We start from the raw sequence: 23,013 nt of genomic DNA, 5'->3' as shown, positions 1-23,013 counted from the left end.
CCCACCGGACTCACATATACACACTGTCCTAGAAGACTGAGAGAACCGGCCCATAGGGGATTTGAGTAAAAGGTGGAGAGTCGGGGATGTGGGGTCCCCACATGACCCCCGGTGGGCTTGGGGAGGAGCTGGGCAGCAGGCCCCTCGTCGGGGCTCTGCCAGGGTCGCGCGCGGCACTGACCTGGCACCACAGGCTCTCCTCAGTGTCGTACTCGTAGTCCTCTATGAACGAGTGGGCCTCACGCACGGCCCGCACCCGGCGCTCCACAGCCTCGGCTCCCTGGGGCTCCCTGCGGTGGGCGGATTTCCGGGGCCGGCTGAGGGGGGCGGAAGCAGGCGAGTCCTCCTCGGGGCCTGAGCCCACCTCTTCATCCTGCTCCTGGGCCTCGTGAGCACCGTTCGCAGAGTTGTGCCCTTCCTCCCGCACGTCCTCATCATCATTATCCTCCTCGACCTCCTCTTCCTCGCTCTCATAATCGACCTGGCAGGGCACAGGGCACAGTCTGTGTCACAGGGTCCCGCATCTGTCCAGACTTTGCCTGTGGAACAAGCACCCCGGCAGAGGCCTTATTTGGCTACACCCATGTTTCTACTCCACGGGCCTGGGCTGCCTTCTCCTCTGTCCTGTCCCTCCCCTGCCAGTGTCGGGGAGGGAGAGTCCCAACTCCCAGCACCTTCCACCCTCCTCGAGCTCGATCTCTCGCCTGTCCATTTCCTCAGCCCCTCTAACCTGCCCTCGGTTCTAGGAGCAGTCATGAGGTGGGTTTTTTTTTTGTTTTGTTTTAAAAATTTATTTGTTTGAGAGAGAGAGAGAGAAAAAGAGAGAACAGTAAGTACAAATGCAAGCAGGCAGAGGAGCAGAGGGAGGGAGAGGATGTCGAGCACACTGCCCCCGGAGCCGAAACCAAGAGTCAGAAGCTTAACCAACTGAGCCACTCAGGCGCCCCCACAAGACTGGTTTTCATATATTTTCATTAGAAAAACAAGAGGCAGCCTGACCTCACCTCCTTGCAAAAGCCTCTAGTCCCTGACTCTGATTAGATCCAGAGTCAAAGGGCAGTCCTTGCCCAATTCCTGTCCTGTGAACTTTATCTTCTTTGTGGAGACAGGTGCTGGGCAGGCCAGATTTGCTTCAAGGTTTGTAATGGGTTCCAGCATGATAACAAAAGTGGGGCCTTATGTGGCAAGTGATTATCTGGCAGGTGTGACAGAGAAGGGATGTGTGCACAGCCCTTTCACCATGGCCAGTCCCCTCACCTCCTCTTCTTGCTTCTCCTTGCGTTTGGCATCAGAAGCATCGGCATCTCCCTCGTCAGCTTCAGCATCCACAATGGGGCCCTCCTCTTCCTCATCACCTTCCTGTTCTCCCTGAGGTTTGGGGACAAGGAGGGAAAAGATGGGTTCCAATACCCAGTGCCTGGTGAATCCGTCCACCTACCCATCCATCTTCTTTTCTGCTCACTCGCCCACCCAGCCACCCACCTGCCTGCATATCTCACCATCCATTCCCTTCACCCCCACCTGCCACCCTCCCAACCACTCCTCTACCCACCCTTCCTCCTGGCCAACTCATCCACACAGTCCCCTGCTCTGGGCCGGCCCTATACTCCCTGCCTCCTTCTCTTTAAGCATCATTTTCACATGTACTGCTTGCAAAATCCTGCATTTTAAAATAATGTCAGAAAAGTAACAAGGCTTTCTAAGTCATTACAAGAGTAAGTTATAAAATACTGTTCCAAATATTTTTGTTGCAAGTGGAGATGAAGATAGAGGACTGGCTTGGCGGACTGTCCAGTATTTTAAAAACCAGACATTTATACCTTCTGACCTTGGCTCCTTATTTCTCATAGTCTTCTGATTGCCTTAAGGATAGACTGAGCAACACAACCAAAAGACAACTGACAAAATGGGAGAAGATATTTGCAAACGACATCTCAGATAAAGGACTAGTATCCAAAATCTATAAAGAGCTTATGAAACTCAACACCCAAAGAACAAATAATCTAATCAAGGATAGACTATGCAGCCTTTCAAAGACCATCCATGCCCCTCTGTGCTCTGATTCCCCACCTGGGAGACCTGCCGGGCCAGAGGCAGAGCATTCTCTCTGTTCTCGGCCAGTCCCTCATTGCAGGGGTGAGGAGAAAGGCGAGAGACAGGAGCTGACACCGCTGAGATCACAGAGCAAGGCGGGGGCAGCACTGAGTCTTCTCGGAGGGCCCCATCCCCACAAGCCAGGCTGACTGCAGTGGCACAGTCACTGCCATGTAGCGAAAGCTGCTGTGGGCTCAGGTGACGCTGGGGAACCTGCCCCACCCCGCCCCAGGGGCTCCTGGCAGATGATGTCCTGCACTCTTCTGCCTCCAGTGGCTTCTCTCTGGCTCCTTCCTTTTTTATTCCTGTAGCCCAACTTCCCTGCCACTCCTCTGTGGTCCCCACTTTACCTGGTCCAGGGAAGTTAAAGGCAGAGCCCAGGAAACCAGGAAAAGAATTGGAAAGCCCAGTAGGTACCGACACTTTGAGCCTATCCTCAGGATAAAAATCACTTACAGGGGCCCCTGAGAATACTCAGATGGATGACCCTGGGGCCTCACCTAAGGCCAATGAGACTGGCCCCCACTGTGGCTCTGTCAGCACAGCAGATAAATCAAACAGTACATGGAAAGAGGAGCCGAAACCAGAGAGGGGTTTGAGGAGTACAGAAAACCACCCCCGAGTCTTCCCAGGAGAGAAGACGAAGGCAGTGGCCACCCATATGGGCTTCCCAGGCCTGGGACCCTCCCCTGTGCTGGGGACTCACTCACCCGACTCCTCTCTGACTCCCCAGCGTTGTCGAGATCCCGCTGGGTGGCTCTCCGAGTGTTAACGGTTCTGAAAGCGGAGGCTTTATTATTCTTCTTTCTGAGGGATTCCATCAGAATTTTAAAGAACCTAAAATGAGAAGAAACCCGCGTGGGCCCATTCAATACACCTCCTTGCAGGGGTAGGAAGTTCTGTCCGAGGGTCTCACAGCCATCTAAGGCCACGCCAGGGATTTACACGTGAGAGAGAGATACAGCATCTCCTCTCAGCTTACTTTCCCTCCTCCTGCTGCTGCTTAAGGGCAGAGAGCTCATCAGAGAAAACACTGCTCCACGGCCCTGGCCCTCGGGCTGGTTCAGAACACACTTCAGAACACACGTCCTGCCACTCCCTGGGTGTGTGCCTTTCAGCCCAGACAGTCGCCGGAACTTGAAGTCCCTCATCTGTAAAATGTGTGTAGGAATCTATGCTGTGCAGTCTTGTTTGAAGGCTTAGACCTGACCCCTGTCTGAGAACCGTCACAAGCCTGGCTGAGTGGGTGGTCCGTAAGTGGAAGGTGCAAGTGTGGCTGGGGCCGGTGTCTGATGAGGACAGCAGACTCTATGGCAGGACTGGGGGTCTGGGCCAGGGCCCAGACTGTTCCCCAGACTGTTCTTACTTTCTCCAGAAAGCGGTACAGCTTAGGCCTGACACCTCTGTCTCCTTGGGGCGGGAGACGCGGCAATTTGATGGGAAAACTAAGATGTGCAAGAGTTTATCAGAGTTTTGAAGGCAATGAGGACTTATTTTGTGGCCATAAATCATGTTGACAGGTTGGAACCAAACCAATTTAAAGGAACCAGCTTATAGCAGGGCCTAGGGGGAGCCTTTCCTGGCCTCTCCCCTCTTCCTTCTGACTTTTCTATTTTTAAGCTCCCTTAAGGCCTCAACCCACCCCCCACCCCTGCTTCTTTTTTCACATAATCTCTTGCCTGTCTTCTTCTTCAGGCCAGAACAGCATGCCAAAATGGATTGCTTTTAATTATATTAAGTATCAGATCCCTTAGCCAGCCAGCCAGCCAGCCTGTACTGTCTCAGTGCCTATAATGTGTGTATCATGTGCCCTGAGAGTAAATCAAGGATGAAAATACAGAAAATACAGAAGTAGGCAGGTCAAATATTTACTGCTTGGCTTATTAACAGCAAAAGACAACTGTTCTTCTTCCTTGTTTTATATACATATATATTTTTTAACTTTTTAAACTTGTGCATGGTTTCACTGAGGTTTCCACCTTTGGCAGAAAAAAGTCTCCTGGCCCTCCAATCCAGAGAAGAGCCTGGTCACCGAGTGCTGGGGATGGGGACAAGGGGCCAAACGAGGGAAGGGCAGGCTTGACTTGAGAAGACACAATCCAACCGAGAAGAGGGGGTCAAAGAGAGGTTTCTAGAAGACCAGGCTCTGGTTCAAATCTGCATTCAGAGACTGGGGAGGAAGGTCTTGATCTCATCTGTATAGTGGGACATTCCTATCCCAACCGGAGCCTACTGCACAATGAGGAGAGGAAACGGGACTGACAGGGATGGGGAAGGCCCAGGCCTGCTGCCTCCCTCCCCACAACAGGAGCTGCTCATCTCCTCCCACTGCTTCGGGGCTGCTACTCTGACTCCCCAGAATCTCCAGGCCAGCAGCTTTGTGGCTGGCTGTGTCACCCCTCCAAGTCTCCTCGCCTCCGGCCTTCCACAATTGGCTCCCACCCCCACAAAGCCATCTGTTCCCACCACCCCCAGTGCATCCTCTGCCAGCAATTTCCCCAGCCACTTCTCCACCTGCTGGAGCTGCACCCAACCCCCAAGCCTGGATCTGAGTGCAGAGGAAGTCCCCAAGGAGACCTCCCCTCAACCCCCTCACTGGGAATCCCTTCTGCCTGGCCTGCTTCTTTCAGTGAACAAAACCGTGGGAGAACACGACAGAAGGTGAGGAAGCAGAATGAACCCTGACCAGTAAGTGGCAGACAGGTTACCAGTGTGCCAGAATCCTCCTGAGGACGCACACACTTTGCCCTTCTGTGATTCTGCCAAGAGCAAGGGAGCCAAAGGCCCACAGCGGCCACTCTGTGCAGGTCTCGCTATTTGTCAGAATGTGGCAACCGAAAGGGAACAGCAGGGATAGGCTGCAGGGAAACCTCCCATCCCACATAAATAATTGCAAACAGAGAATATGACCCCTGGCTGTCTCCAAGAGTGCCTGGCAACAGCCCCACCACCTGCTGCTTGCGAAGTCGGGTTCATAGGAGCTGTAACTGCACACCACCAGCTTGGTTGTCTCACGGCCGGGGACAGGCGGCCAGAACTTACCACCCGACTCCTAGCTGGGTGCTCCTTCTACTTCACTAGCCAGGGCCCCCCTTCCAGAGACAGACACTAACATCCCAAGTGACAGATGCTGGTACAAATACTTAGAGAACCATCAAGACTTATGCGTCTCCATCTAGGGATGTGCCTCTGTGTTTGTTTTTGTTTTTGTTTTCTTCTCCAATCTACTGTCAAAAGAGTCTCATGATCTGTTGCTGGGACAAGAAAAGGGAAGGGGAGAAGAGAGAGAAAAGGAAGTGAAGGAGGTGGGGGAGGGATGGGAAGAAGGAAGGGGCGGGTTTGTCACTCTTGGGAGCACACGGACATTTCCTTGTGGTCTGCGAGAGGCCTTAGTGTGGCCGCTGTGCCGCCCAAGGCTGTCCTGGATGGTCCAAACCACACCCTGCTCACGCACTGCTCCTTCTCTTGTGCTGGAGTTGCAGAGTAGCTCCACAAGACCTACTGCCGGTGGCTTTGTTTATCACAGCTTCTCAAGTGCACCAGCAAATACAAACTCCAGGAGCTGAAAAAGTACTTCACTTTTGGGAAGAAGCCAGGGCTGTTCCTCATTAAGAAAACATTTTTTTTTTTTTTAAGTGATGGATTTTTCAAATCCCTGAGATAATGTAAGTAAAAAGAACTCTAAGCACAGCCTGGTACATGCCTCACACCCACCTACCTGCCTGGCAGGCGAAAGCCCTAGGTGAAGAGAAACGGGGCAGACCATCCAACTCCACCCGCTCTGGGTAATTCTCGGGAGGCCACGTGATCCTAAGTCCCATTTCTCAGAGAAGGGCCACCTGGACGGCACACACATGCGGCGCTCTTGGGAGCTATGCTCCCCCACATTAATTAATGATCCGGCAGGCTGGAGACGCGTCTCCTGCGACATGGCCCAGCATCACGAGAGCACTGGGTCTGCCTGGTAAAAGGAACCTTCTCCACCCAGGCGGATGGCAGTGCACATGTTCTCCAAACCCCAGCAACGACTTCACCCAGACTCACGTAAACTGGGGCAGGAGATGCCTGGCTGGGGTCCCTTTCCAAGGGGATGGGTTTCCATGCAGGCTCACCTGCCGTAACACCCACCATCCCGACCGCCGCATGTTCAGAGGGCTGGCCTGAAGCCAGCCCACATTTCCAGGCGAGAGGAAGAAGAGGGCCAAGGGCAGAGCGCTTGCTGTCTCCTGGCCATGTTGCACCTGTGACTCATCTGTGAACGGGCATCACCCAGGGAAGGCTGGGTGGGGCGGCGCAGTGCACTCTGACTCTAGGCTGCCCCGGTGGGTCTCCATTTCAGCGAGGCTCCGGGAAGGCCCAAGTGCTGGTCTAGATTAGAGGCAGTGGTTGGTGCCTTTGACAGAATCCTGCTGACAGATGGGATCTGTCTGAACCTTACCAAGTTTCTGAAAATGGACCAATTAGTTGCTGGTATTTAAAAATTAGGAGACTTTTCTCATTTATAAAAGCAAAAGTAAGTGACCAAATAGCCAGAGACAGAAAACAACAGGAGAGGGGAAGAGAGGATTCCTTCTTTTTGGATCAGAAGATCTGGCCGCCTTGACTCACACTCCTGTCTGCAAGACAGGTTCTGTACTCTCCAGTGTGCTGGGGGCCTCCTGGCCTGCTTCACTGGCCTGCTCCCTGCTGGGCCCTGCAGCCTCTAAGTCCGCAGCATGATCTAGAGTCAGCTGACGAGGCGCAAGTGCTTCCCTGGCTCTTCCTGGCTCACCCCAGCCCCAGCACACCCAGCACCCTACCCTGTGTACTCCGCATGGTCGCCTGTGCTTTTCAAATACCCAGCAGGAACATGCACTTGAGAGAAGGACGTTCATTCTCCCTACCAGAAGGGAACCAGAGTTTCTCTGGAAGAAGCTGCCGGGAACCCCAGGTATAGAATTGGGGTTTAAAAGCAGCACACCGTCGGCATACTGCCTGTTATGAAATAGAATATAAACATATTCGGAACCACACAGAGCAGCCTGGCTCTCACAGCAGCACGGCTGTGCCCCTGGGGCTCCCTTCTTCTTCCGGTACACGTCCTTCCACATCTTAAAGCCTCCAAACCCGAAAAAAAAGTCTCGTCAACCAGAGTGAAGAAATGTCTCAGGGAGTGGCGTGTGGTCACACCCACAAGCCAGACCCAGAGGGAGGTTTCTAATCTGGGCTGCAGGACTTGCTGTTTCCCCCAACACTGCCCTGGAACGACCCATTTAGACAAATGCACCCAATCTCCAGGAGGCCTGTGGCCCGGAGCACTCAAGGCCCCGGACAGAGCCAGGCCATAAATGCAGCCAGAGTCCTCACCTAGTTTCCATAAAGTGCAGGATGTCCTCGGGTCTCAGGCACTTCTCCTGCTGGTAGTACGCATGCGGCAGGAAGTGAAACCGCAGCCGGTACACCTGAAACTTGTCGTGTTTGTCTCCGACACAGAACGACTCCTGGACATCAATTTTCTCCAACACCTTGAACCAGACAGACAGAGAACCCAGCTTGCCTGAGTCCCAGGGGACTGTGCGGGACAAGTTGGTTTTAGGAACTCAGGGGTTTAAAGGAATAGGAGCAGGGGCCACGGGCCAAACTCCCAGCCCCCGGAGAAACCCCACTGAGCTCTGCCACTGTGACTCACTGTGGACAGAGGCCCACAGCTGGTAGGTCACTGGCAGAGATGGCCTAAGTCTGCAGGCAGCGGGCTCTGGCGGGGCTGGTTAGCTATATCAGGAGCATTTTGAAGGCACTCAATAATGCTGCAGAACTGATGATTATTTACCCTGCTCGGCACCTGGCAGAGAAAGCTCCCTCATTCATGGGAGTCTGAACCCAGAGCCTGAACAGTCAGCAAATTCTATTCTTCACAGATGAAGCAGGCAAGTGCCTCCACCACGGGGCCAGCTGGATCCCAGAGACGGTTACCTCCCCTAAGCACACTCTGGTGAGCTGCTTCTTCAGGCTTTTCACTCTCTTCAGGGCTTTCTTGGTGTTGAACACGGGCACGCTCATCATGGGCGTCTTGATGTTGGCACTCGCCACCATGAGGATCTCCCTCAACCTGTCACAGAACAAGGGCACATCTCATCACAAGAGGTGCCTGGATTACCTATTTGTGCAAGGCCTTTCTTCTCAAGATGTTCGAGCTCTTCTGGGGTCTGAGAAGCCTGGGGATCTTGCAAGGAAATATGCTGGATCAGAGAGTCCCAGCTCTGGCCTCGTGCACGTCAGTTTAGGACAAGCTAGTGTGACTCTTGTTTCCTGTCAGCCATGCTGGGCCCACATGGGAAGCTAAGAACTTACAGAGCGAGAGATGCAGGGATGGGTAACTAGCACCTGCAGTGCTCCTCCCAGGTGTAGGCACCATGATGCTCCTGGCCTTGCCTGTGAGCTCTGTCAGCCCGCACGGCCCACCGGCATGGTGGGCTCTGGCCTCCTCCCTTCCACAGATCGAGGACCTTAGGGTAGGGAAGCTGTCTCTCTGCTAGAAAGTGGAAGAGCCAGGTGCTAAATGCAGGTGGGTCTCCCATGCCTTCCTCTTGCCCAGTGGCCATCATGCTGCTGTAGGTGAGCATAGTTGCTGGAAGGGCCACTGTAGGCCACAGTCTAGATGGCCAACCAGGTGCATGGGGCTTGTTCATAACCTCTGTTCCTGAGTCCTGACCCAAGGAGTGTGACTTCACAAAAATCCCAGGTAGCTGATACAGCAGTTGGCAGAGGGAAACAGAGAGATTCTAAGAGGCCTGGGCACAGATCCAGCCAGAAAAACCAGCTGGGCTCCAGCAAGTCTGACCCTAATCCCCATTTTTGATGAGATGCCTGTTTCTCTCCCTTCCACCCTCTCAAATGACTTCCTCTCCAGGAGTGGGCTTAGGACAGACCCCACCACCCTATGCACCCCTGCAGCCTCGCACCTTGGAATGCCCAGGGTAACGTTCATCTCGCCTCTGCCCGCAAAGTGGAAAGTGTTCAGGGTCATCTGCGTGGAGGGCTCCCCAATGCTCTGGGCGGCCAGCAGGCCCACGGCCTCACCCGGGTCACACAGCGAGCGCTGCCACTTCAGCTGCAGCAGGGTCCTCAACCTGAAATGGGGCAGGGGAGGGGGGTGGCATGGGTTAGGAGTGCAGACACCACCTGTCTGTCAGGAGCTGTCAACGCCACCCAAGACCAGGGTGCAAGGCGCTATGAGCTGTCCTTCTTTCTGGGCTTGTTTTTCCTAAGCAAATCCTGCTAATCCTTAAAATCCCACTACTGACCCTGGGATGACCTAAATGACACAGTACAGATCCCAGCTGGGGGACTGAAGCTCTAGATGTCCCCGCACAGACTATGCATATCTGCCCTGAGGACGGCACGCAGCCACTCTGCACCAGCCACCGCGAGCCCCCTGGGCAGTGAGAATTTCTGAGCCTGCTATTCATATTTTCCTCTAATTCTTCTTTGCCCACCTCCCACTGTGCAAACGAGAAAGAGGCTCACTAAGCAATTATGGGGATACGGGGTCAGGGAGGAAAGGGGAGGTGTCTGTTTTCTTAATTGGTGCAAACAGCTGCAGGCCCCCTGGGAAGCGTGCACACTATGCAGCTTTGTGATCTACGAACCGTTTTTCCTGTGAAAGCTGGCTCTTTTTGGAATAGCCATGGGAATGCTGCACTATATGTGGAACTTCACCCTGAGCTTGCTGCTTGTTAAGAGGTCCCCTGTGAGAGTGACTGAGCAGAACTGGCTCCCCACCTCGGCCTGCGAACCCAAGGGATGCTCCCCAGAGCTGACCTCTCCCCACTCTTGCTGCAGCACCAGCGATCCTTCTGAAGGTCAGTGGCCAGTGCCCGGAACTGCAAGGAGCCAGGTGAAGGCGGCGGGGCATCAGGGTCTTGGTTACAGGGAAAGCCCTGCCAGCCTCTGTGAGATCCCAGCATGATTTATTCTATCTGGGCCTCTCTGAGGCCTGACTAGAGGAACCATGTTAAGGGGCAAAGATAGAGTGTCTTCCTCCCCTCCGGTTCCTCCACTCACGCATTTGCCTTGACTGATTCCGACCTTCCGTCTGCAGTCCCCCTCCTGGACCCCAAAAATCTCACGGGGTGCAGGACGAGCAGCCAGGCTGGGCCCATACTTTGGAGGTCTTCCAGCTCTGCAGGCCAGGCTTAGTGAGCTGAGTGAGATCCCTGGAGTAGGGGACTGCTCCAATTCAAACCCAGAGCATGCCTTCCTTGGGGGCACTTGTGATGTTTTAGTCCAGTGTGGCTTGGTGCTAGTACATGGCTGGCTTCCCACCCATCCAGACCACAGGATTTTCCTACTTTTTGTTTATTGGTGAACAAGTCCAAGTTGAGGACTGCATGTGGTCCTTCTTGCTTAAGACTTCAGAATCCAAAGCTCAGAGGAACACCGGAGTCCTCACATGAACCCCTCAGGAAAGGCTGAGCCATGGTGTCACGGGGCCATGAATGATTTGCCTTGGGTCAGTCAGAAGCTGCTGAATGGGGAGCAGACTCCCTGCCTCTTAGTTAGTCATGACCACCACACCGAGCTCGAGAGAGGTCATTTCTGCAAGCTCCCATGTGGCCGAGCATTTTCCTGTCTTGGGCCAGGTGGCGTATCCACTCCTACCTCCCTGCTCTTTCCCGTCCTGGAGCCCTTTGGGCCTGCAACGTTCCCTTTCTGTTTCACTTCCCTCCCTTCTGCTGGAGGCTCAAACCCAGGAGGCTGCCCTCCCTCTGGAGTGGGTAAGGAAGGGCCTGGGAGGCTGAGTCTCCCTCAGCACATGCCCTGTAACAAGTCAACATCATTACCTGTCAAGAGAAAGCTCTGATTTCTCATAACTCTTCTCTGCTTGAGATGCCCACTCAACGCTGTAGTCATCCATCTTCTTTTCAAATGTTTCTGACACTGATGCAAAGTAGATGTCTGGGCGCCAGACAGCCAGACTGGGGTCAGGACAAGGAGCTGCCTTCTTCTGGTATTTTCTCCGACTCTGCTCATCTAACTCATTCCACATCTTCAAGATCTGAAAGGAAGTACAGGCCTCAGCCACATGGGAGGAAACCAGGAATGGGTTTGTCTCCCTGGGACATCCAGCAGGATAAGGACAATCACAGGCACGGGCTCCAAACAGGAGCAGGGGAAGGAGACAGAACCAGATGGCAATGAGAAATCCGTCTCAACACTGAGGACCGGGGGCTTCCCAGCACGTGCTGCCTGACCATGACTCTCTGAGCTCTTTATCCTGGCCATTCAAACACAGGCAGGGTGATCGGATGACCGTGAAAGTTAGCATCCAAACTGTCATTCTTTTTGAGTAGCATGGGGAACCATCATCGATAATGTTAGGGTGAAAGGCAAAGCCAAGACATTCCTAGGCCAACCAGGACCTGTCTGTCCCTCATCTGGGCTTTCACACACTCGATACCCCAAGGCTATCCCACAGCAACTGCCGCAAAACGTTCTCCCTGACTCCTGGCTGCCAGCTTGGTTTGCTGACTGGGACACCCCAGCAGCAGAGGGAAAGATCGGAGAACAGTGAAGCTGGGCATTTATGTCCTGCTCTCTCTAAGAAACCTCTGAGTAGGCTGTGCCTCCCTACTGCCCCCTCATCCCACCCTACAGCCACCCTCTCCATTCCTGGCGGGTGCTCTTCCTGTTTCTGCCCACCTGGGGTAGCCGAGGACCCAGGTTACCAGCCCCAGTCAATTTCCCCAAACCCCGCCACACCCTTGTGAAGTCCCCTCCTTAAATTCCTATTTGAGGAATTTGTTTCATTTTGTTTCCTAACAGTGAATACAGCCAGATTATACTATGACACCCACTATTAGGAAACTACCCTGTTTCCTCAACCCCTGACTGAGGCCTACACGCTCCACACACTGAGGACACAATCACCCCCAAGTCACCTGGTGAGTCCCAAGGCTGCGGCCATTCTGGTTCCCACCCTCAAGGTTCAAGGCTTTCACAGCTGCTTGAATTTTCTGTGAATAACTCAAGAAGGCGCCTTTTCTCAGCAGGGTGTTGGGATGTTTGCTTTGCCATTTTTTGATGGCTCTGAAGTGACGGAGAGCTTTCTGGGGATCTGCTCGGGATAAAACCTCCTGGAGATGCTTCGATTTCATTATCACCTAAACAAAAACACACACACGAGATCCATATCACACAACTTCACAGGACCACGATGGTCTGTGTGGGGCCCTCACGATGACCCTCAATGGGGCTGAGCACCCACTGCTGACCAGGGCCCTCGCTGCCCTCACTCCAGAAGCCAGGTGGGGGGGTTTCTAGGGAGAAACGAGGAGAGGAAGTGAAGGCCAAAGGCTTTGGGACAGGCGCCAGGATGGGAAGGAGCCAGTACAGGACCACGACCTTCAACTCTGCCATCTGCTGCCTGGCCATGGTCATGACGGCTTCGGCACCGGACTGCAAAATGGGGTGACCACTCAGTCGCTGGGGGCGGGCATTTCTGAGGCGGTAAGGTACTGTATGCAACCCCCTCCAGCCCGGGTGTCAGCTAGGCCTGCAAGCAAACATAGGCTCTGCCTCGCACCAACTGGTTCTCATGCCCTGCCACCCACAGCTTTGGCTGCACAAACACAGAAGAACACCTACTCCCCCAGGCCGTGGTGTGGATAAAAGCGGACAGTGTTCACAGCGCACCGTAGCTTAGGGCCCAGCACCTGGCAAGTGGCCCCGGAAGCCAGAAGCACGAGTGCTCTCTGCCATCTTGTGATGAAGGATCCAGAGCGGGTATGAAAATGCCGAGCACTTCAAAGCATCGAACGGTGCTTTCTAACCTTTCCCCACCCTGCCTTGCAATAGCCGCCCTCACCGCGTGGCAAAGCTCAGGGTGCAAGGCCCACCATGCAGCCCGGGGCCCCACCACTGGGGCCAGGCCTACTACCTCGTAGTTGCTGGCGAGGAAGGGGAACTGCTTGGGCTGCAGGAACTGCGTCTTGGGGATATCCAGGCCGTCCTCCCCGTACAGGAACTGGACCACGCTGCCATCACTGTCACGCACGGTCAGATCATACTGGACCACCAGCCCCTCCAAGTGCTTGATGATGCACCTGTGTGGAGGCCAGGGGTGGCAGACGACGGAAATGGAGACTGCTGCTCTGCAGGCAGCCGAGCCAGGCTCTCACATTCCATGTTCTGAGGTACGGCAGCTCCGGGCCAGGGTCTGCGCTTCCTCATGGTTCTCTGGGAGGAGGAAGCTGCAGCCACGTGACTGAGAGCCTGGCTGCCACTCCTTGGCCCTGGCTCCAATGTCCAGCCCCAGCAGCTGGGACCGCTGCCTGCCTTTCACTGCCCTGCAGCGTAGCACTCCCCAAGGACCAGTATCTTTAGGTCCACAAGGCAGGTAAGGCAGGAGGGATGCCACCCTGTCCACTGCTTCCGCAGCATGGTTAGTCCAGAATTGGCCAGGGGAACAAAGGGGACATTGGGAACGAAATGCTGATGTGCTCACTGTAACCTGGCGCCCCTTTTCCAATGTTCCCAGAGGTCGGCCGTCTCCCTCAACCTCTCTCCCTGCTACCTGGTGCTGGCTGCTTAGCTTACTTCTGGTCATTCTGCCTCAGACTCTTCAGCCATCTTATCAGGAGGTTTTTCTAGTAATCACTGCTCCCCCAAGCTCCAAGCACAGACCTCAGTGTTAGTCACCACCATCTTCTTGGCACCCAGCACCAGGCCTGGCAAGGCTGGTGCTGAAAATGCCGGAGGGCAGGCTGTGCCTTCTGCTCCTTACCCCAGGGCTCCCGCTCTCTGTACCAGCTATGGCCCTGCAAGGCTGCACGGCCTCGTCTTTAAAGGTCCACTAGATGCGGCTCCTTGAATATCCTGCTGCCGACAGCCCCCCCCCCCCACCCGTTTTCTCTCTCCTCTCTGTCCAACGTGCCCTGGTGCTATCACTCAGGCCTGCAGACTCAGCCAGGTCTGTCTGCTGCCCCCTGCCTCATCTTCCTGTGTTTCAGCCCATCGCTGTCTTTGCCCCACCTGCTTCTTCCTTTCCATCGCACTCTTGGGGGACAGCCTTCCGACGTCTGGCTGGGAGTCTCCACCACAGTCGAGCTGGCCCCCTCCAGTCCATCCTGTCTGAAGCACTGCATGTGACCTCTGCCCCAAGCCCCCACGGGCAGGTGGATCCTGGGGAGGCTCGTGCCCTTCCCCCCAGTGGCTGCCACCCTTCCGTTCCAAGAGGGATTCCATACATCCTCCTCCTTCCCCCACTGCATTTAATTGGCCTCAGGGACTCCTGCCTCACACAGGGATCCCCCAAACCCAGACTTAATAGATCATTTGTTTCTTAGCTTTTCCTACGTTACACATGTATTGTTGAGAGATTACAGAAATGGCAGGTGGGGTGTAAACCCTGTTTATGGAGGGAAGTGGCCACGTGATCCCTGCTCCTGAGAGGGGAGTTCACCCAGGTGCCCCGGCTTCCCACTGACCAGCCACGCAGGGCTGCCCACCCCAAACCCACCCTTCCCTTTCCTAGCCCAACCCTGTGGGCTGCAGCCTTGGGAGTCAAGGGGAAGGGGACCAAAGCATGGGATGCAGCGTTGGGGACTGTGGGACACAAAAGCAGGAGGATAGGGCTGGAGCACACAAGGAAACCTCTGAGGGTAGGATAAAGGAGCTCCGCCTCCTTGTGCGGCAGTCACCCAAGGTCCCGGAGAAAAAGACTTCACACCATGCCTGAGAGGCACGGGGATTTCTTGTTGCCATCTCCTCCATTTCCTACCACCACTTCTCCTCGCACAAGCTCTCTGGGCTCACGAAGAACCACAGCCAGAGCTTCCCCAGGCTGCACTCCAAGAGAGGGGAGGCTGGCACACAGGTATCTGCCATCCTGTTCCGCCGGCCACTCTGGCGTCAGGCCTTGTTCGGCTTCAAGCATCACTCCTTCCCACCTGCCCAATGGGCCAGTTAGAGTGGCTACTTACTCCCTTTCCTCCCACACAGGAGAGAAAACAAGCAGGTCTGGGCTGGGGAACCCCAATGTGACACCTGCATCTGGGGAGACAGTAACACTAACTACAGACTCACAGGCAAGGCCCCTGGGACCGGAACCCTCCCTGCACTGTCCCGGATGCTGAGCCCTCCCAGGGCAGACGACGAGCTCCTCACTGCTCCAGGCCTTTCCCCGGATCTACAACCTCCCCTGGGGAAGCGGGGGGTGGGGGCAGAATGACACACCTGCAGAACACAGGGACCTTCTGCATAAACCTCCAAGCTCATGCTCTATCGATCGGTTAGAAGGGGAAGAATGTCCACCATTTTCTGTCTCAGGCACCCATGGTGGGGTCTTTAAAAAGTTTTTTCATCCAAAGGGACTGTAAGTGAACTATCAGTGACAACGCACAAGATGACAGAGGTGACAGAGTAGGGGCTTTTTACCTTTGGAGGTAGCCGGAGCGGCTGGTTTTCACAGCGGTGTCCACTAGCCCCTCTCGCCCAGCCATGCAGTGGAAGAAGAACTCCTGTGGGAGAGGCGGGGCCGGGCCCCAGAGGGGTAGTGAGGGCAGGGTGCTTCTGGAAGCAGCCGTGTCCGAGCTCCCGCAGCCCCGGCGCTGATGGGCCCACCATTGCCCTCCCCCATGGTCACCTGTGTCTCCCCTTGCCTGAGAGTGGAAGGAAGGTGGAGTCTGGGTACAGGAGCCAGGAGCTCTCCCTGCACGCATGCATTCCAGCCCTAGCCAGGCACCCTACTTTCCAAGTGGAAATGCTACCAGGGCCTCGTCACTCTTCCATGCAACCCACATCCCTGAATTCTCCCCACAGCGTCACTGGAGGTGCACGGTGCTTTCCAGACATTTTCACCTACCCAAGGGTGCGAAAAACACCCTTGCAGTAGTCATCAGCAAATGTAGAGATACACACATGCACAGAGACAGAAAACTCAAAACGATAACTTTATAAAACTATCCCATCCCTTGGATGCTTTATTCACCATCCCATTCTGTTTTATTGCTCAAAGAAATGCCAGTCACTATCTGTTACGGTGATGTCATGATTCACTAGGGACTAGAGTTTAAGAAGTTCTGGTCTAGATCCTCTCTCCTCCATCCTCTGCCAGAAGCCATGGGTGATCACAGCCAATGTGGGATTGACAAGGAGCAGTTGGTGGCCTTGAAACCAAGGGCCGGTCCTGTTCACAACCTGGTCTTAGTTGTCTGACCTTAATGTAACAATCAAGGCACAAAAGGTACTAACATCCAGAAAGCCATTTCTGACAAATACGAGGAGAAAAGCTTTCTCTAATGGGAGAAGTCTGTTTTTGACCGAGAAAGAACAGGCATTTGCCACAGCTACTGGATTTTCCCACCGTGAAGGAGTCATGGGAGGAACCCCACGGTGGGGATTCGTGAAACCAATCTCTGTGATGGTGTCTTTGGCAACAGGAGAGTACCCAGGTGAGGGGCATCCCCTTCTCTGGCTGCCTTCCAAGTACGTGAGAAATGGTTTCGAGAAAGGTATGGCAGGAAAAAGTGGAGCTGGGATTGGTCTGACTCATCTCTCCACTTCTTGGCAAACACTGAGCACTCACTATTGCCAGGTCCCGCAAAAGCTCGGGTGTTACAGTGGTGAATATACAGGGTCCTCGGGGGCCACAGGGTCTAGTGAGTCAGCAACAAACGGCTCGACAATTATTACTCAATAGTCCTTGCTCAAGGTTGTTGGTAAAGGTCACGGGCCTCCTACCATTGAGCCTGGCAATGAGAAGAGACACGAGGAAAACCCAGAATACATACCGGAGGCTTGATGCCAGTGAGGAATCTGCCAGTGACGAAACCGCCGGCCCTGGGCGTGAACTCATAAGGCTCAAAGCAGGGCAGTGACTTGCCAGATGCCATTAAGGGGGGTCTCCGACCTTCCAATTCGATTTGGCCCAGCAGGCATGAGATCTGGAAGGAAGGAAGCCCAAAGCAAACTTGAGATCCTCATGTGTGTAAAGCTTTGTCCTAGCAAAGGAGGGAAGGCCTGCTCTGGAAGGAAGGCTGCGTGGAAATTGGTTTGTGAAGTCCATGCTGGATTTTCACACAAACCAGAGGAGCTCTTGTTTCAAGAAAAGAACTGTGTTTTTGTTTTGTTGACTGATCAAAATTTGACACGTCTGGGGTCACTTGTAAATGGTAGAAGAAGCCACATCTCAAAATCATCACGTTCTACCTCTAAGGGTCCCAAAGGCCCTAATGGAGAAACTGAGGTCTGCAAGAAAAAGGAATTTATTGTGATCCTTAAATTCTAAGGCCAAAAGGGAATAAAAGCACCTCTTAATATTCATGGGGGTGAGAGGACTTCACTTCAGTCAAGGGGGCTTCCTGATGGCATTCAGCCTTTTAAGCCCATTCCTATATCGCTCTACACTCACCAAGGTCCTCAGGACTTTAAGAAGAACTATTAACATCTGTGAACACACAGCCACCTGAGGAGGTGACGGACCTTGGATCAGGGGTCAAGAAACCTCTAGGACAACGCCTATAATGTAATGATAAATGAAAAAAGCAGACCACGACAGGATCTCAGAGAGGACTGACCACACACGCGCACGCCATCTGCCCTGGTGCTTGTTCATAACGTTGAGGTGTTAACAGGGGTTGCCTCCTGTACCAATTTCTGTATGCTTTTGTATTTTGTAGTACTTGTCCTAGTTTATATAGAATGTGGATCCTTTTAAAAAAAATCGGAAAGAGGGGCGCCTGGGTGGCTCAGTGGGTTAAGCCTCTGCCTTTGGCTCAAGTCATGATTTCAGGGTCTTGGGATCGAGCCCTGCATCAGGCTCTCTGCTCAGCAGGGAGCCTGCTTTCCCTCTCTCTCTGCCTGCCTCTCTGCCTATTTGTGATCTCTGTCTAATAAATAAATAAAATCTTTAAAAAAAAATCAGAAAGAAATCTGAAAATTGCCTCCTGCCATGACCCCACCCTTCTGGCAAAATAGCCAGCCTGCCTTTGCCCACACCTGCATGGTGTTCACAGTCGACCCTTTGGCTCCAGACTGCACCATCATCTGCAAGTTGTTCTCTGGGAACTGTCTGTGCAGGCCAAATGGCATGCACGCCTGCAGAGGAAATAAACACAGCAAGTCAGTGACTTCACGCCTTTCTGAAGCCCCAACGTAATCCCAAATCACAAGATAAACCCAGGATGCGAAAGCAATAAACTCAGACTATTTACCCAGAGATAAGTGTCGAGTCCCACTCAAGGTAAGAAGTCTCATTTGGCAACAATCCTATTGCTAGAACCTCTGGAGAGAAGTCTAACGAGATGGCCCCACATGCTGCACTGTGCTGACCCCCTCCGCCAACAAGCCCAAGGCTCTTATCACGGGCCAATGGGGACAAAAAGGGAGAAGCAGAGGGGCCAGCATATGCAGTTTGTGATCCTATAAAACAGCGGGTTCAAGAGAAAACCTGAGGTGTATCCTTGTGAATCTGCCCAGCAGACACGGCCTCGATTCCCGCACCCCTGGCAGCGAGGACCAGTGTCCATGTCACACTCACATTTACCAACACGCTGCCCGAGTACCACACGGGAGCCTGGCCTTGGATCCAGGGCCCATAGACATGGGCAAAGCCCTCTATGTAGAGCTGGAGGAGCCGGTGGCAGGGCCTCCAAGTCTGTTTCAGCCTCTGCCTAGGGATACAGAGATCCGGACCAACACAGGAGATGTATGTGTTCGAGGGGGCGGGGGGAAGAGGGGGCGTGGTGCGTGTGGTGGGAAGAGAGGAGCTGGAGGGACAAGAAACAATCCTGAGATGCTTCTGAGACAACGTCCCAGCATTCTCAGTCAAGCCCCGAAGCTGAGCCTCCTGGTTCTCTGAGAGGTGCTAGAAGGGCTCCTCTGAAGAAATCCTCTCAAGGACGACAAGAGGTCTCGTTCTTGGCAGTCTAAGGGATATCGAGAGCCGGTGAAGAGGCAAACACTGATTCTTGTCGAGCACTGGCCTTGCCTTCCCCCTCCTCTTCCGCAGCTCTGGGGCAGGAAAGTGCAGAGCCCAGGCTGTGGCCTTCGCCTGTCCAGGGACTTCCCTCTCCTTTCTCTGTTGCCCAAGACCTGGCTTGATGGAAAAAGCAGAAGGGGACTCCAGAGTACTTCCAGAGTGCTCCCACTGTGCCGAGAGTGTGGTGTAGATTAGCTCCTTAATCCTCTCAGCAACCCTGTGAGGTAGGTGCTCCTCATATCCCTACCTCCTGGTGAGTAAACAAAAGCAGAGACTGGTTGTATCACTTGCCCAAAGTCACACAGCAAGTACATCGCCGAGCCAGGACTTGAACCCACACCTCCACCCCAGGCTCACCTATATAGCAAGCACCAGTGGTATTTTTGGTCCTCTATTTGGCTCCTCCACTAAATAGTGGCCCCAGAGGAATTATTTACTCCCCTTTGATGCAGTCACCCCCAAATCCAAACATTTGAAGAGAAAAAGTGCAAAGCATTCCCTCTCATCATTAACTGGTTAAGAGAACAAAGTCCTTGATTTTTCAAAACAGTGAATTCTACACATCTCACCTCGCATCTCACCTAGTTAACTGTCAAACAGCCCAATTACTCCAGAGAGCCCCAAGTGAGAATCAAAATGTAATTTTTTTAAAAACCAGCATTCAAAATAGTGGCGATAAGTGCACACACTCGCTGGACTAACCTTGTTAATCTCATTGCTGTAATGGTTCACTTCCTCCTTGAACTTCAGATCAATCATGTTAAAATCCCTCTGGTCTTTGCCCAGATGGGCATCCTGCCATTTCCCTCGGACCTCATCACATGACGCAGCTTCTGGCAGGTTTAACGCAGCCCTGACAGCCTACAAGGAGAAAAGGCACAGGTCGGAGGCAGCAGCCAAGGGAGGAGGGCGTGGGTTTCGTTCCATGGGAGCCCCAACCCTCTACCGCAAGCCGTAGCCACCCAGGCCCTCCTCACCCGTGGCCCGCAGTGGGTGGACTCTTCAATGACCCTGTGTCTCTTTGCATCTGCCTTTGGCTTCACCAGAATGTCTTCCACGCCTGGGGAGTGAGACAGAAAAGCGTGGGTAGGACTGAAACCGACCTGTTGTAAGCTCAGTGAGGTCGCACATGGTGGGCACTGCCATGAACACAGGCAGCATAGGGACAGCAATGGGGACACTGACCTCCCTAGTGAGGGCCTGTCACCAGCTGTGAAGTGCTTCCCATAGGCGGAGCATCCTAATCACCGTTTTACACATGACCAAACGAAGGCTCAGACTTCAACTACCTGCCTTGTGTTAGGTGGGCAGTGAGTAAACCCACGGCCATGTCCCAAACCTGCGCTCTCAGCCAGCAGCTCTATGAGCACACACTGGATGAATGGGCTGGGGGTGAAGACGAGGTTTCAGGTGAAAAACTGGGAAGGAAGAGAGACAGGGAAGGAACAGTCTGGTTTTGATTCCCAGAAGTGACAAGTCACAGGACACGCGGGCACAGGTACACACCTGAGCCTGGGTGACAGGGACCACCACGGCAGGGTCTGCCCCAAGACCCTGCAAATGTCATTGCAGTTAAACCTTCCTCCTGGCTCCAAAGGGCTGAGGAAGTCCTCACCTTGGGCAGGGCATCCTTCTACTTCACCCTCCAATCAACTATTTCCTGTCTATATGTGTGAGTGCTGCTGGACTCTAGAACTCCCTCAGCCAAGATGTGCATGGGAAGAAAATCAATGGTGCACTGTTTAGAAGCTGAGCTAAAACATCTGAATTCCCAATGCCACATCCTGGAGGCCTGAGGGACTCTAAAGAACGTGTACGAATAGGAAGGGAAAGAAACAGTCCCTTTGTGAGGAAGCTGTCATCACAGAAGTGGGTTCTTCCATGGGGTCGGCTCCCGGTCGCCTTGCTGTCACTTTACTGACCCCTGGCTGTAAAGGCTGAAGAAAAGGCGACTTCACTTGGCTGCCCTTTCCCCAGAGCTGTGTCCAGTTTGGCCCCGCTCCCTTTCTCCATCTCGAGGTCTCGGGAAGACCTTGGCACTCAGGGCTGATTTTCCCTGCACCACGTGCTAAGCAGAGCTGCAGGCAGGGCTGGGTTTGTTAGGTGTGGTCCTTTTCATGCTCTGGGTGTGGCAGCTTCCTTGACTTCTCATTTTTAAAATTGTTTGTTCAAGGGCCCTCTTCCCAATAAAGTGAAAACCAGGAGACAGCCCAAATGTTTAATTATAGGAACTGGTTAAATAAACTGTGGTACCAGTACACCACTAGAATAATCCATAGCTGAGCATGTAGGCTTATATTAGGATATTTACAAAAGAACATTTATAAATATATTCCATAATGGGGAGGAAAAGATCACCAAACTGTGTAGGGTAGGATCTCACTTTTTCCTGAATGTGTTTATACTGGCGGGTCTAGAAAGACAACAACAGATCAAGAGAATGGTCATCTCTGATGACTGAATGCTGGGGGACTTTCAACTGCTCTCTGGTCTGTACTTATTTTTATTTCTCCACAGTTTACCTATATCCTGTAATTAGCAAGCCCCACTGCATCGAGTGCATGAGCTCCAGCTGAAGCAGGCCCAGGGGCCTCCCGGGGGGGACTTCCACCATGTCCGCACACACATAAGTCTGCAAAGCGGAGTCCTACTCCCACTACTACGGTATTATGAACCTGACAACTCCAGCACTCGCTCTGGCTCGAGCTTGACATGCAGCAGGTCCCCTGCTCCTCCCAGAACACCACAGAAAGGCTCAGAAAGTAACAGCACACTTGCCATCTTTCTCAAGGCCAACTTGCTAAAATGGTGTGTGCTCAGGCACCTGGGTGGCTCAGTTGGTTGGGTGCCTGCCTTCGGCTCAGGTCATGATCCCAGACTCCTGGGATTGAGTCCCTCATTGGGCTCCCTGCTCCATGGAGAGTCTGCTTCTCCCTCTGACCTTCTCCCCTCTCATGCTCTCTCTCTTTCTCTCTCAACTAAATAAATAAAATCTTTAAAAAATAAAATAAAATAAAATCGTGTATGCTCATTTCCAGGAAAGAATGTAGCTCCTCTGCCTAGGTTAGGATTGTCCCAACAGGTCTACCCCAACATGGTGTTTCTGACAATGCTGACGCCCCTGCGATGTGGGGAGGTGTAGGCAGTTCTGACAATAGGGAAGGCCCTTTGTGGAGCACAGAGTGCCCAGGGCATTCTGGAAACACACTCGCAGGAGAGAATGGAGATGGGTTTGAGTGTGAAAAATCAGTCTCAGGGACAGAAAACTATAGAGGCTGGGGTGGAGAATGGAATGGGGACTGAGGAGCTGGAAGAAACACTGGGTGGGGAAGGGCAGAAAGCACGGGAAAGGACCAGGTCTGTGACATGGTGGTGGCAACCAAGAGAGGACATGGTTATAGGAGCCTGTCCCTCCCCTGGAAGCTGCTAGTAGAGTCAGGGAGACATCCTGATGGCCATGCTGGCCAGGAGAGAGGGGAGCCCCAGGGCCACTCGCCGAGCACTCACCCAAGGTGAAACCTCTGTAGAGCTGCAGGTAGGCAGTGAAGAGGCGGGCCAGGCAGGTGAGAACCTTGCCGCTGGTCTCCCCACCATAGATCTCATAGCAGCAGTGGACCAGGCCATAGGCGGAGCTCCCGTAGTGCGCCTTGTCCAGCACCCCACACAGCAGCTCCCCTTCTCTGATGATCACCTGTGGAGGGGACAACCACCAGTGCTGGAATGGAGAAGACCCCTCTTGTGTGAGCCACCCCCTCCTTTTCCTGTGTTTTATTAACCTTATTGTGTACGTCCCTCCACGGTAACCTGCCACAGGTTCTTGATGGAAAGGAAGATGCAGGGAGTGATGAATCACTAAATTCTACTCCTGAAACCAATATTACACTATACTAACTAGAATTTAAACAAAAACACAAACAAAAGAGAAATATGTAGCTTATAAGTGGAACTAATATATTTTT

At 53.4% G+C, this 23,013-nt stretch overlaps 1 protein-coding gene across 1 annotated transcript in view; it reads right to left on the bottom strand.

Moving 5' to 3' along the window:
- Positions 1-23,013, bottom strand: part of POLR1A (RNA polymerase I subunit A) — a 70,679-nt gene that overhangs the window by 4,044 nt on the left and 43,622 nt on the right. Inside the window, exons 16-30 of the mRNA XM_082743455.1 lie at positions 22,562-22,745; positions 20,032-20,114; positions 19,757-19,915; positions 18,073-18,171; positions 16,866-17,018; positions 15,511-15,593; positions 13,013-13,178; positions 12,015-12,236; positions 10,917-11,131; positions 9,036-9,203; positions 8,047-8,182; positions 7,441-7,598; positions 2,805-2,931; positions 1,258-1,368; positions 182-481 (exon numbers count right to left, since the gene is read on the bottom strand). Of these exons, the coding sequence (XP_082599581.1) occupies positions 182-481; positions 1,258-1,368; positions 2,805-2,931; positions 7,441-7,598; positions 8,047-8,182; positions 9,036-9,203; positions 10,917-11,131; positions 12,015-12,236; positions 13,013-13,178; positions 15,511-15,593; positions 16,866-17,018; positions 18,073-18,171; positions 19,757-19,915; positions 20,032-20,114; positions 22,562-22,745 (2,364 nt within the window). The remainder of the gene's footprint in view (positions 1-181; positions 482-1,257; positions 1,369-2,804; positions 2,932-7,440; positions 7,599-8,046; positions 8,183-9,035; positions 9,204-10,916; positions 11,132-12,014; positions 12,237-13,012; positions 13,179-15,510; positions 15,594-16,865; positions 17,019-18,072; positions 18,172-19,756; positions 19,916-20,031; positions 20,115-22,561; positions 22,746-23,013) is intronic.

The sequence above is a fragment of the Mustela nivalis genome (assembly GCF_964662115.1).
Source record: "Mustela nivalis genome assembly, chromosome: 8".
NCBI lineage: Eukaryota > Metazoa > Chordata > Mammalia > Carnivora > Mustelidae > Mustela > Mustela nivalis.
The sequence above is the reverse complement of the archived record's forward strand: the minus strand, read 5'-3'. Positions and strand labels throughout refer to the sequence as shown.